Source organism: Myotis lucifugus, unplaced genomic scaffold (genome assembly GCF_000147115.1).
Source record: "Myotis lucifugus unplaced genomic scaffold, Myoluc2.0 scaffold_39, whole genome shotgun sequence".
Classification (NCBI taxonomy): Eukaryota; Metazoa; Chordata; class Mammalia; order Chiroptera; family Vespertilionidae; genus Myotis; species Myotis lucifugus.
In genome coordinates, this window is record NW_005871087.1 from 1,033,895 (window position 1) to 1,047,918 (window position 14,024).

The 14,024-nt window shown below is 43.3% G+C and overlaps 1 protein-coding gene across 3 annotated transcripts in view; it reads right to left on the reverse strand.

The window, feature by feature from the left end:
• Positions 1-9,859: 9,859 nt before the first annotated feature.
• The window catches only part of GPD1L (glycerol-3-phosphate dehydrogenase 1 like), a 37,600-nt gene continuing 33,435 nt past the window's right edge, over positions 9,860-14,024 (reverse strand). For all 3 annotated transcript variants that reach the window (XM_006087577.3, XM_023752951.1, XM_014454804.2), the window contains exon 8: positions 9,860-12,798. In XM_006087577.3, the coding sequence (XP_006087639.1) occupies positions 12,702-12,798 (97 nt within the window). In that variant the 3' untranslated portion in view covers positions 9,860-12,701. The remainder of the gene's footprint in view (positions 12,799-14,024) is intronic.

The window sequence follows — 14,024 nt, forward strand, 5'->3', positions numbered from 1 at the left end:
AACACAAGAATGAATTCGGTGTTTCACGTACTCACAAATGTAAACCTACTTTTGCCCCACATTATACATATTTCCAAATGAAATATGTGATCCTTCCTACACACACAAAATCTTGTGGAAGCACAACTCACATCTTGGCTCCATTTAGTGCCATGGTTAGGGGGACAGTAAACATTTTTCAGGTGTCTAACTCCAGCCTCCTGCCCCCACCCCCAATGAATGGACCCCTGAGCGTTGCCTCAGTTGCTGACCGTTTAATGCAAACAGCTTTATCCCTGACGTTTGCAATGCTGCTGTTTGAAGCCTGGCCACAGCTTTTGCAGAAATGATAACCCTGTAAGGAAATTGCTGGTTTTGGGCAATGAACGTACCAATTATGAGTTCAGTTACCTTGGTGATTTTTCAGCGTTTGGCTTTAATGACCTGCTGCGTTTTCTTATTTGATGAGCAGGTCCTTCCAAGTCTCGCATTTCTTGCAAGTAAACTACTTTCCTTTTCTAAATGTTGTTATCTCTGCGTTTTCCAATTCATTGGTAGTTGATGAGATGCAAATTAAAATAGCTATGTTCACCTAGTAAGTGGGCAAAGTTGTATTTTTCAAGATACTGCTCCATGCCAGCTAGAAGGGCAGCAAGCTGAGCCCACCTACATGACTAGTAGGCCACTTGGTTATATTTATTGACATCTTTAAAAATATGCCTTTTAAATCCTGTAATTTTACTACCTGTAATTCAACCAATGGATATAATTAGGTTGTATATCCTAAAATTAAAAAACAAACACAGAAATGCCATTGACTTTTAAAAAATACATTTTCTAAGAATATTTAGTACTATGGAAAATACTCTTGATTTCAGGTAAAATGAAAAGAGTGGAATCATACAGGGTGACTGCAATAAAACCACATATATGGCATTGAACAAAAACTGAGAGGAAAAAGAAACATTTTAATTACCACCCTGTCCCTTTCTTTAAGAAAAAAAAAAGAGAGAGAGAGAAAAGAGGGATCTCTTATCCTTTGGGTTATGCTAAGCGAAATAAGCCAAACTGAGAAAGACAAATATCACAGGATCTCACTTATTTGTGGAATCTAATGAACAAAACGAATGAACCAACAAAATAAGACCTGAAGCATGGAGGCATGGAACAGACTGACATACCTCCATGTGGGGGGACAAGGAGAGATAAACCAAAGAACTTATATACTTATGTGCATAGCACATGGACACGAACAATAGGGTGCAGAAGACCTGGGGGGCTGGGTAGGGGCTGAGAGGAGAGGGGGTACCGAAGGGGGGAATTGGGAAACATCTGTAATACTGTCAACAATAAAATAAAAGAAAAAGAAAAAACGAGAAATCATTCTATTCTGTTGCCATTTAATAACAGAGAACACTAAAAATTATTAAGTTCTATTAATTTGGAATTACATATAATGCTCTGTATTAAGATCAGTTAAAATGAGTGGCTAGAAATGAAGGAAAGAAACAAGAGGGGTAAAGAAAGAGGGGGAAAGGGGGGACATCTGTAATACTTTCCACAATAAAGATAGATAAATAAATAAATAAGTAAGAAGTGGCATAGTGTAGGGGAGGAAGGGGAGAGGCAGACAGATAGATAGAGGATAGACTTAGAAACTTAGAATGATCCAATGAAATCAATCCATGCACACAGTTTTGTGTTCTCTCTCTCTGTTTCAGTGCCCCCCCTCCCCACACACTCCCAGCTGTGGTTCAAGAAGGCTCTATACAAGAAACAAACTAAGAACGTGGCTCTCAGAACCAACAAGAACACAGGCTCTTGTGCAGATACAAGCATTAAAGTGAAAGAAATGATGTTCACATCAAATCCTTGTCAGGGAGCGTGGGCCAGAGCATGCAGGCTGGAGTCTGCCAAGGACATCAGAGACAGGGCGAGCTGCTGTGGGCTGTTCTAGAGGGAGAACAAAATCTCCCTGCACAACGGCTCAGCGCCCTGGCGTGGGAACCACCGGTGCACACCGTGCACGCGCCCCCACCTCCGGGAGGCAGGGGCCTCGGGCTCAGGTTACTGAATTATTTATTGGAGTTCCAATTTAGAAGAACGAAACTAGTTTTAGAAAAATTTGAAAGGGCAGGGTCCGGGAGTAGGCGAGGACTGGCTGGAAGAAAAGAACAGGCTGTTATTTACAAAGGACACACACACGCAGGTGCAGGCCTGTAATGGGATCAGAGAGGCAGTGTAGCAGCAAATTAAGCAAAAGTCTTTAACAAAGATCAAAACCAGGAGTAATTGCCGGCGGCAGGCCCCAGGTTCCACACCACCGAGCTAGCGTGGCTGGCTCCTGTTGGTATGGAGCTGGTCCGGCGGAGACTGCTTTGAAACGGTGGGTCCGATGAGTCCTGTCCTCTCTCAGACTGAGACTCAGACCTTGAATTGCCCGGGTTTGCGACCCCTTTCCTGGATGAAAGCCCTCCGGGGCGGGGTGTCGGCTTTAGCCACAGGGAAATGTCCCGGAGGTGGAATTAGGAGAGTGTTAGAAACACAGGAAATTTAGCACTCGGTGGCTGGGAAATAAAGCAGGGCTCTTTGGCCCAGTCTGAGAGAAGCGGATCAGGTTAACAGCTTAGCAACTCAGCTCCCCGCAGAGAGAACCCAAGAAGCCACCCGACACCTGTAAGCGCCCGCCCTGCGTGGTGTGGATTTCACGAACCTCAGGGCCTTTGATTCTTGTGATTCTTGCACGGTCATGCCTTTCAATAAGTCCAGGCGGACCAAGAGCTCAGGGGGCTGAACATAATGTAGACGGGATGGTTCGGAGGACTTTGCACACGTATCTGTGAGTCGGTTAATGGCCGGATGCGCAGAACAAAATAGCTTCCTTCCCCCTCCCTCCTGTTTAACTCCCAACAGTGGCCTCAGCCAGAGGGCCAGGGCATCGCTGTGACACTATCCGAGGCAGATGTAGGGCAGGATTATAAACTACAAGGAGGCCCTGGTGGGTTTGGCTCCCTGGATAGAGCGTGGGCCTGTGGACTGAAGGGTCCTGGGTTCAATTCCGGTCAAGGGCACATGCCCGGGTCGGACTCGATCCCCAGGAGGGGGGCGTGCAGGAGGCAGCCGATCAATGATTCTCATCCTTGATGTTTCTCTCTCTCTCTCCCGCTCCCTTCCTCTCTGAAATCAATAAAAAAATATTTTAAAAAAATGACAAAGAGGTGTAGACAAAACCCTGGTAAAGCGGTAACACCTTTTGTGGGTATGAAAGGTGGAGGTCGTCTAGCCCACCTGACCCATGAGATGTGACTGTAGCTGCTGCCCTGGGATCCCATGACATTCAGGCACAGGAGGAAGCCAGTGCTCGGGAGGAAACTCGCAGAGCCAGGAGAAGAAGGGAGGGAAACAAGACTTGACAGCCTGTTGTTGCCACAGCTTCCTCAGCAAAGATAAGATCGAGGCTGGGTTTGTTTAAAGAGAGACAGATCCTGGTGTCTACCCAAGATGTTTGCTCTTACGGCATTTAATCTGTCGGCAGGAGCAAGGAAGAAGCCGTATTTGGGTAAACACTGCTTAAAGCGGTAGCCGTTCCTCGGCAGAGCCAGTTTGCAAACTGGATACTGAGAATGAACCGTGGAAAACCAGCCCAGCCTTGGCAGGGGCTTCAGCTGTGTTTTCTTAAAAACACAGACCATCTCTGTCAGCAGAGCTTTGAACAGGGACTCGGAGCGGGAGGGCAGAGGGCAGACGGTGTCACTGGCCATCACACTCCAATTCCTGAGGAAAGGGACACAGGGACCCCTCCTGGGAAGCTGCTCAATCAGGTTTGCTAAACAGAACCGCAAACTCGGCTTCCAACCCGGAGCATGAATATCCCTCGATGAGAGTGGTCTGCAGCAAAAGAGTGGGATTGCTCCTCCACGCCATTTGGCCGCTCAGTGGGATCACCTGGGGAGCCTGACCCACTCTAGTCTAGACCAGTGAGATCTGAATCGCTGACCGCAAGTGGGCAGGTCACTGGCGCTGCCTCAAAAGCCTCCCACGTGTTTCGGTTTGGAGGCAGGGGAAGAAGTAGTGGTCAGAGCAGCGCTTTTCCAACTTGAACGGGCACGCGAATCACCTGGGGATCTCCTGCCCAGCGTGTGATACAGGCAGGTCTGGGAGGGCTGGAGAGCCACGTCAGGGGATGCTGACGCTGACCACCCGGGGCCACGCTTGGGATGACAGGGGTCGCTGGGGCTAGCTCTTTGGTAATGGGATCGGAGCTAAGGCTTCTCACCAATAAAGCACAATTCAAAGCCAATGGTAAAAAAGGCTTTCCTATGTGTGGGAAGAGTAAGCAATCAGGCCAGATGAGCAGAAATGAGAAAAGCAATGTTTAATTACAGTTTAGTTACTTCAACTGATGAATCAATAAATAAAAGGTGGTATATCCCTGCCATGGACAATTATTCAGCCATAAAAAGGAACAAAGTTCTGATGCATACTACAACATGGATGAACCTTGAAAACATTATGCTAAGTTAAAGTCACCAAAGAGCACATGTAATACAGTTTTATTTATATAAAATATCCAGAATATGCATGTTTTTAGAGACAGAAAGTAGATTAGTGGTTGCTTAGGAGGGATTGGGGAATAGAGGGGTGATGGCTAGTGGGTACAGGGATTCTTTTTGAGATTGTGAAAAAGTTCTAGTAAAATGACTGTACACATTTTTAAATGGGCAAATTGTATGATATGTGAACTGTATCTCAATAAAGCTGTTGAAAATTACTGGAAGAGTCCTGGCCAGCGTGCTCAGTGGTTAGAGCGCCAGCCTGCACCACCAAGGGTTGTGGGTTCTATTCCCAGTCAAGGGCATGTACCTGGGTTGCAGGTGTGATCCCCAGCCCTAGTTGGGACTTGTGCAGGAGGCAACCAACTGATGTCTCTCTCACATCAATGTGTCTCTCTCCCTCTCCCCACTCCCTTCCACTCTCTCTGAAAAATCAATGGATTTGATCAATGAGGATTAACAAAACAAAACAAAAAATTACTGGAAGAAGGTCTTTGCAACCAAACCATATTAAAGAAAATATACTATTCTTTTTTTTCCCCAAGAGAAACATCAAAAGTGCTTTAGAAAATATACTATTCTTTATGTGTTGTATATAAATATACAATATATTCTTTATATACTATCTTCGTGTATGATATATATTATGTATAGAATATATATGAAATATAAAGATTACATAAAGATTTGTAAGGAGCAAGTCTTTTTTTTTCAGGCAAACAATTCAGCAGAAAAATAAACAGAGGATATGCACAGACAATTCACTACAGAGGAAACCGGAAGGGCCGATGTACACATGGGAAGAGGCCAAACCTCTTTGGAAATCAGCAAAATAAACATTAAGATATCAACCAACTACCATTTTAGACCCATCAGGTTGGGGGAAAAAAACTATACAAATTAATATGATGATACTAAGTGATGGCAAATATGGAGAAATGAGAAATTTCATATATTGCTGGTGGCAGAGCAGATTGGTCCAAAATCTTTGGGAAGCAATTTAGCAATATTTCAATAACTGTGAAGTGTGTATATCCCATGACTTGCTAGTAAGTTCATGAAAGGAAGTCTCATCAATGTATATAGGAGGCATGCATAGGACTATCTTGCCATTTTCCGTATTAGTAAAAGTCTTCAACCTATATGCCATCAATAGGGAGATGGGTAACTATATTAAGGTTTATCCATATAATGGAAAATTAGACAGCAGTTAAAAATAAATGAATTTGAGCTACTGAATGTAATAGAAATATTTAAACATGATTCATATTATTTCCTAGAAATGAGACTAAAGAGAACAAGAGTTCTTGGACCTGTCGCACCATCACTTCTGCTAGATGGCACTGGCAAAGCAAGTCATAGGCCAAGCCCTGATCCCAGGGGCTGGTAAACAGACTGTGAAGCCTCATGGCTAAGGACATGCATTTGGGAAGGGGTGAAGAATTGGGGTATGCCCTAGCCAGTTTGGCTAAAGAGTCCCAGGTTTGATTCTGGTCAAGGGCATGTACCTCGGTTGCAGACTTGATGCCCGGACCTGGTTGGGCGTGTACAGGAGGCAACCAATTGATGTGTCTCTCTCACATTGATGTTTCTCTCTTTCTGTCTCTCCCCCTCCCTTCCACTCTCTCTAGAAATGATTCTCTCTCATCATCATCATCTCTCTCTCTCTCCCTTCCTCTCTGAAATCAATAAAATTATATATATTTTTAAAAATCAGTGGAAAAATATCCTTGGGTGAGGCTTAACAACAACAAAAGAATAAAAGAATAAAAAAGAGTTGGGGCATGATGGAACTCTCCCACATGCCATGTCTTTGTGTCATCTCATCAACATGACTGCTTCAGGAACCACCTGGGATGGATCATGCCCTCGATGCCAGCTCTGGGCTGGACACAGGGAGATAGTCTAGTTGGGAAGACAAGACACATGCACAAAAAGGTCAGTAACATTCACCTTGAAGAGAGCAAGGTAGGGATTAGTGGCCAGTAGAGAAAAGGATACTCTGATAAGAGGCAGCTTAAAGAAAGGTGTGTAGTAGCCATGCCTCCGTGCCTGTAAAATGGGACTAATGCCAGCTGCCTTGAAAATGAAATGTCATGGGAAAGTGTCTGGTGCATAGTAGCCTCTCAATAAATGTTAACAGAACCTAGAAATTTAGTTCTAGCCCTGACCTGCCTCTACATCCCACACTCTCTCTCAGCTCCCACCACCCGTCCTTTTGTCCCTCACTCACTAGGCCTGTGGCCATTGCATGGCCTTGGCATGTGCTGTGCCCTTTACTGGGAAAACGTCTCCCTCCCCTACTTAGTTCTACTGCATCCTGGTTCAAGGGTGACTTCCTCAGGCAAGGTCAATGCTGGGGTTACAAACTCTATTAGCACATTATATGCCCTCAATACCTATCTGTTGAATCAATGATGTTGGTTGCATTACCCTTGTGCAGTGCTGCCCTCAAGTGGTTGCTCTGGGCATTGCAATGATTGATTTTAAACTGCCTGTCAATGGCTTTGAGTGGAGAATCATGAATATGGAGCCCAATAAATGCATGAAAAGGTGCCCAATATCACTAACCATTGAGAAAAGATGATCAAAACCACAGTGAACTATCACTTCACAGCTGTTAGGATGGCTATTATCAAAATGACGATAACAAGTATTGGCAAGGATGTGGAGAAAAGGGAACCCTTGCATACTGTTAGTGAGAATGTAAGTACAAATACAAACCAGCATGGAATTTCCTCAAAAAATTAAAACTAGAACTACCGTATGATCCAGCAATCCCACTTCTGGGTATATCTCCAAAGGAAATGAAATCACTATCTTGAAGAGATATCTGCACTCCCATGTTCATTGCAGCATTGTTCACAATAGCCAAGGTATGGAAACCTATGTGTCCATCAATGAATGGATGCATAAATAAATGCAGTATAATTATACACAAGAATATTACTCGGCCACAAAAAAAGGAAATTCTGCCATCTGTGAAAACATGAATGAACCTGGAAGACAAATGCTAAGTGAAATAAGCCAAACTGATCTCACTTTTATGTGGAATCTAAACAAGTTGAACTGATAGAATCAGAGAGGAGAGTGGGGATTGCCAGGAGCTTGGGGGAGAAATGGAAATATGTTGGCCAAAGGATACAGATTCTCATGTATAAGATAAATAAGTTCTGGTGACCTAATGTACAAACTGGTGACTCTAGTTAATAATACCGTATTTTATACCTGAAATTTGCTAAGAGAATAGATCCTAAGGGTTCTTACCACCACTACCACAACAGAAAGGTAAACACGAGTGATGAATATGTCAGTTAGCTTGTGGCAGCCATTTTGCCATGTATACATATATCAAAGCATCACGTTGGTCAATTCTGCCTCAATAAAGCTGAAACGAACATGAGAACAGGGCCTTGAGGAATGGGTGTAATGAAAAGTGAGCTTCTGTCCAGACCTTACCTGGACACTCCCGTCTTAGCTCAAGAAGCTGTTACTGGGCTCTGACCTCCCTCTTCCCTCCTGGCTCATAGACACCTCCTCCACTCTGCTCTGGCCTCATAACTGCCTCACCCAGACAACTCCTTAGCGCCTCATTCCCTTCTGATCTATAGACCAGAATGTGCTCTTGCCTCCAGGACATCTGCGGAGCTTTGGGGGCCCCCCGAGCAATTCAAACCAAATATGGATGTCCTTTTCTCCCTGGGTACTTTCCATCTTGAAGTCCCCTGGTGTGCTCAGGGAACTGTGAAAAGCAAATGACTTGTTTTCTGACTTCTCATGAAGCCTGACACTGTTCATAGATCAGAAAATTGAAGCCCAGGGAGGTTAAGTAACTCGCCCAAATTCACAGAGATTCAAAGTTTGAATCCCCATCTGACTCCAAAATCCTGAAACGAAGTGTGAACTCATTTTAAGGGGCCAGAAGCTTTTGCAACTGGAGGGCAAAGAACTCTAAGAAAAAGAGTATGAGTGGAAGAAAACAAAGATAGGTACAGGGCCTTAGAAGGGACTTGATAAAATGGCCTCAAAGTGAAAATTCAGAGATAGACATATCTATCTCCAAAGATAATGGAGAGGGAAACCAGAGGGAAGGATTTTTACTTTAAATAAAAAAAATATATATATTGATTTCAGAGAGGAAGGGAGAGGGAGAAAGAGAGAGAGAGAGAAACATCAATGAAAGAGAATCATTGATCGGCTGCCTCCTGCTGGGAGGAGCCCACAACCCGGGCATGTGCCTGACCTGGAATCGAACCATGACCTCCTAGTTCATAGGTCAACGTTCACCACTGAGCCATGCCGGCTGGGCAGGAATTTTTTTTTCAATGTCTACCACACTATTTGCTAAAACTTCTTTAAAGCACGAACGGTCCACCCTTTAAAAGTATTTCCCAGGTATGTTCCCAGGTCTTTCTTGAGAGCAAAAAGCAAGCAACAGGTGTTTCTGCTTTTGTTAGAATGGCTGTGTCAGAATGAGGGGGAGAAGACAGATATTTAGCCAAATCAGACATAAGTGGGTGTCCAACATCAGGGAAGGGAAAAAGATACAGAAACAACATAAAATCCAACCAGATGCGTAAGTGGATAGAGGGCAGAGTGAAAGTAAAATTGCTGTACCTCAAAATGTGTGGTCGGTGTTGAGTTAAAAAGTCCAAATGAAACCCAGACACTTGACAACTGCCAAGCAAAAACTCGGCTTTGTTCATAAGAAATGTATTCTGAAAACTTGACCAGAAAGTCACAGGGACAATGATGCAACTTTTTTTCAGACTGCCAACCGCCTCAGGAAAAGTCATTCCCAAAGAGTGACCCCTAGTGGACAGAAGGGTCATGGTTCACTGGAAATGAATTTCCTCAGACAGCATGTTACCCCATGGTCAGCTTGTTTTTCATAGGAGTCTTCTGGGCTTTTGCCGAAAAGGTCAATTTGCAGTGTTTTTTTTGTTTTGTTTTTAATATTAATTTTTCTTGCTTATAAACATTTCACTTATATGTCCCATTTTGTGCCTATATAAACTTTCAGCACCACCAACTATTGGCTGCTTTAACAAAATTGTAGTTTTGAGTAACAAATTTTTACTTTTTACAGTGGGATTGGTAGGGTAGTCTTCTAAATTCTTTGTTGTTAATCTTCATTCAAGGATACTTTTTCCATTGATTTTTAGAGAGTGAAAGAGAGGGAAGGAGGTGGGGAGGGAGGGAGGGAGGGAAGAAGAGAGAGAGAGAGAGAGAGAGAGAGAGAGAGAGAGAGAGAGAGATTGGTTGCCTTCCCCCAGTGCCCTGACCAGGGCTGTGTTTGAAGACTGGAATTAGAAATGAAGCCTTTCTTTTAAAAATTGCCTTTTTATTATTGTTAATGCAGTACAATTTAGGGGGGGAAAAAGAGCTTCCCTAAATAGATAAAGCTATTAACTGATTTTTTAAAAGGATAAGATCAGTAGCACAGGTTTGGGAGTTAAATGTTTATTAAACCAAGCTTTAAAATTATATCAATTATATCCACCTATATAGTCTGTAAACAAATACAGTACACATGTAAGTAAAAGGCTCTTTGATTAGAATTAATGGAAAAACTATAGAACCCTTTGCATGCTGGCGTCCCAACACTCCTTGGGCCGATGCCACGGCGCCTTGTTACAGTTAAAACAGTTTAGTGAAAAGCCAGGAGGAGTTTAGCTCCACTCTACCGGCTAGGCCGGGTTTCAAGACAGACAACTGTTCCGCATTACAGTAGGTTGGGATACAACAAGGCAACAGTATAGTTTTTACATTCACAGATTGGCTGAAATAGTACAAATTAAGCTTCTCTTCTAGATGTCTCCCTCTTTGTTACCATAATTAGTGAGAGATGGTAGACAACAGGTGATTACAAAAAATACTAGTAGATAACTCATAGAGTAATAAATATTGACAGCAGAGCACAAACTTACAATAAAATTTGCGTTTTTCCATGATGCGCAGCATACCGTAAGTATGTTCAAGAGGTACAGTCAGCAGACTTCCGAACGGTAAGAGAGCATTTGTAAAGAAAAAACACTCACGTACAAAACCCAGAGCAGGAAGGGTGAATGCAGATGAGAACACACGAAAGACAGAATTCCTCAGCTCTGATTATCCTACTTAATAGACACCACAATTAGCTCACAGCCCTTTTATGTATCTTAAAAAGTAACACTTTGTTACCTATGTACAAACTTTTAAAAAACATGAATCATGTGACAAGCAAAAATTGATCAACTTAATAGTGGCACTAAAATCAATAAAACTTGGAGCATTTTGTGTGCTTTCACATTCTTCTGTGGATGGGGCTTTATAACACCCCCAAAATGATTTGGATAGAGTTTTTAAAATTCCCACAGAAATATAAAAGGTCAAAAATCTCACAAAGTGACTGAAAATCCATAAATATGTACGTGACATTCATATGTTCCCTTAATAGTTTATCAAGTGCTATCTAAGGTCATTGTAATGCTATCCTGAAACCAATCTCATTTAAGAAGATACAGTGATTCCCATTCTAATTCTAGAATTAAAAGCACTTATTCCCCATAATGTGCGTTTCAGCGGAGCTGACACCTACTTGGTTGTACTTGCCAGTGTCACCTTAAAGCTTCATCAGAGCTTCGTGGCAGGCCTGAGCTGGAAGAGGTGAGAACGAACACTACCACAGGTCGTTATTCATCCTAATTTTGTGCAGGGAGAGATGGGTAAACTTGAGTTATCGAAGGTGACCTCAGCCTAGAACAGTGTCCCTTAGAAACTTTTGCAGGTTTCCTTGCCAAAATAAAATCTCCGTATAGAATGTGCTTGGGCCTGGCTAGGTTACATAAACAGGTTCCACTGACATGCTAACATACATTCTACACCTTTAAGATTCAGCTTTCCCCAAACTCACCTAACCTTGCCAGGGAACACCCAGAAGCCCCCACTGCTGGGTCCCAGGACACTCGTTGCCTATGGAACACGGGTTAAGAAATGTTATTGTAAAGTTAAGTTTCTACAGTAGTGCTTCTAAAATCGTAGTGAACGTCAGAAACACGTGGGAGGGGTGTTAAAGCACAGATACCGTTCCCACTTCCGAGGTCTGTGGTGGGACCTGGGAGCATGCATTTCTAAGAGACTCCAAGTGAAGCTGATGGAGCGATGCCCCACAGAGTGGCATCAACAATGCCCCACACAAATCTCAGCTGCAGGAAGCCCTCCCATAGCCTCCAGAAAGGCTGCCTGTGGCCTCTGACACAACCAATTGGCTGGAGGTCAAATCAGCCCAGGGACATCTGAGAAGGTCCCAGGGCATCTTAGGGGGTGGGGTGGGGTGGGGGGGAGCACTAGAGTTGACTCCTGGCTCTGCCCCCTCCTTATCAGGTGACCAGGCACAGTGACAGCATCTTCAAAAGGAATAACAGCAGCCCCTCTCAGAGGATCTGTGAAGCTTAAAGGAAATGTTTGCACAAAACAAAAACCATTGCACTAGTGTGGTTAATCAGAAAGATGTGTCAGTCACAGCAGGAAAATTCCAGATGAGTTTTCTGTGTTCTGCACATCCTGGCAGCTCATGAAGAGAAAAGAGGCTAAAAACGCAGAAAACTGCAGTGAGAGGGAGTTACAGAGTGGATTACCTAATTAAAAACATCTAGTTGTTAAAAAAAGAGATCAACTCACGAAGTCATTAATTACGCTGGCTTTGAGATAGTGTTTAAAAGTTACAGTCTGTTGATCTTTGAACGCATTCGCTCTTCCATTCTACCACGTCATCAATGCTGGTTAAATTTTAATATCAAGAGAATGAGAGAAAAAAAATTCCTTCACTCAAAGATATAAATTAGATCTAAAAAACTCAGCTGAGATAGTTCCAATCTTATAAGCTACCACAGTGGGAAAGTTTCAAAAGTAATCTTTAAAAAGGACTTTTAATTTTGGTTCATGCATGCAAACATCCACAGAATGAGAAATGAACACACACACTCATGCGCTCACATATGTGCGTCTAGTTGTTGCCCAGTGCATCTTAGCCAATGGTCTCCTTCTTGAAATTCAAAAGCGAGCCTGTAAAAATTCATACACATCCATGATGGGATTACAGTCAAGCCAACATCTTGTTGCCAAGTCCCAGTTTCCATGTGAACCCCAAACATGATTTACGCTGCCTGACATGCTGCATGGTCCACTTTACAAATGCTCTGGATGGCTCTGGAGACAAGACAGCATCTCTTGCACGGGCTTGCCTTCATAGCAGATCTGATAGACGGCAGTAAACAACGGAAACCTAGTTGGGGTGGAGGGGGGGAATAGGAAAAGACAAGTTAAGCCATCTGGTTTACCTCAGACAACAGATCAGTTTTTTTGACCTAACAGATGGCAGATTAGTGTGCTACCTGTGACCATCTCCTACATTCCTTAAAAAAATATCTATATCTATATATCTATAGATTCCCAGGTGATTCTAATGTGCAGCCAAGGTTGAGAACCACTGCCTTAGAGTATTGGGGGTTCAGTTCCAGACCACTACAACAAAGATATATAGATATAGACATATATACATACACACATATATATATACACACACACTGTATATATATGTACATATATATATTATTGATTTTAGAGAAGAAGGGAGAGGGGGAGAGAGAGATGGAAATGTCAGTGATAAGAGAGAATCACTGATTGGCTACCTCCTGTACACCCTCTACTGGGGATCGAGCCTGCAACCCGGGTATGTGTCCTGACCGGGAATCAAACCGTGACCGCCTGGTTCATAGGTCGATGCTCAACCGCTGAGCCACACCGGCCGGGCTTACATTCCTTTATTATTTGGCCTGTAGAGGGCCTCTGCACTGTTGGCCATGCGATCCTGCTACAACCTAAACCATCCTCTGCCTTAAGGGAGTGCACTGTCTACAAACAAGCACGTGGTAAACCCTGTGGGGTAATCTGTGGTCATTCCTGTAAACACCTGTGGCTCAGGCTCTTGGTCAAATCTGGAACGAGTACAAGTTTCTGTCACTATTTTAACAGACTGGAGAATACATTTTAAATGGCAAGGCATGGCATTGCTCTCTCTTCTCCAGAAAGGATGAAGACGAACAGCCCACACATCACCACGAATAACCCAGCCTGGACTGATCCTGCGAGAACCAACGTGGGAACCCACAATTAGCAGAGCACTGATCTCATGTTGGAAGCTGGATTTATTTTGCCTTTTCTTCCAAGATGTGAAAACATGTAAGTGAGAGCTTGAAATGGATGAGGGTGTGAAGGTGTGGGTTAATAATACACGGTAAGAAAAGATAACATTATCCTGGGTACAAGTGGCTCAGCAAGTACTATGGCAGATATCACTAAGGACATAAAGTTAATTTCAATCAGCTTTTAAACACGCAGGCCTACACACACAGCCCAAGAGAGCTTGAAGCATCAATAGTCTTAAAGGCATTCTGAAAATGATCTAGTTAGAACTCTATAATGATAGTCTATCATTGTGGGTTTTTAAGG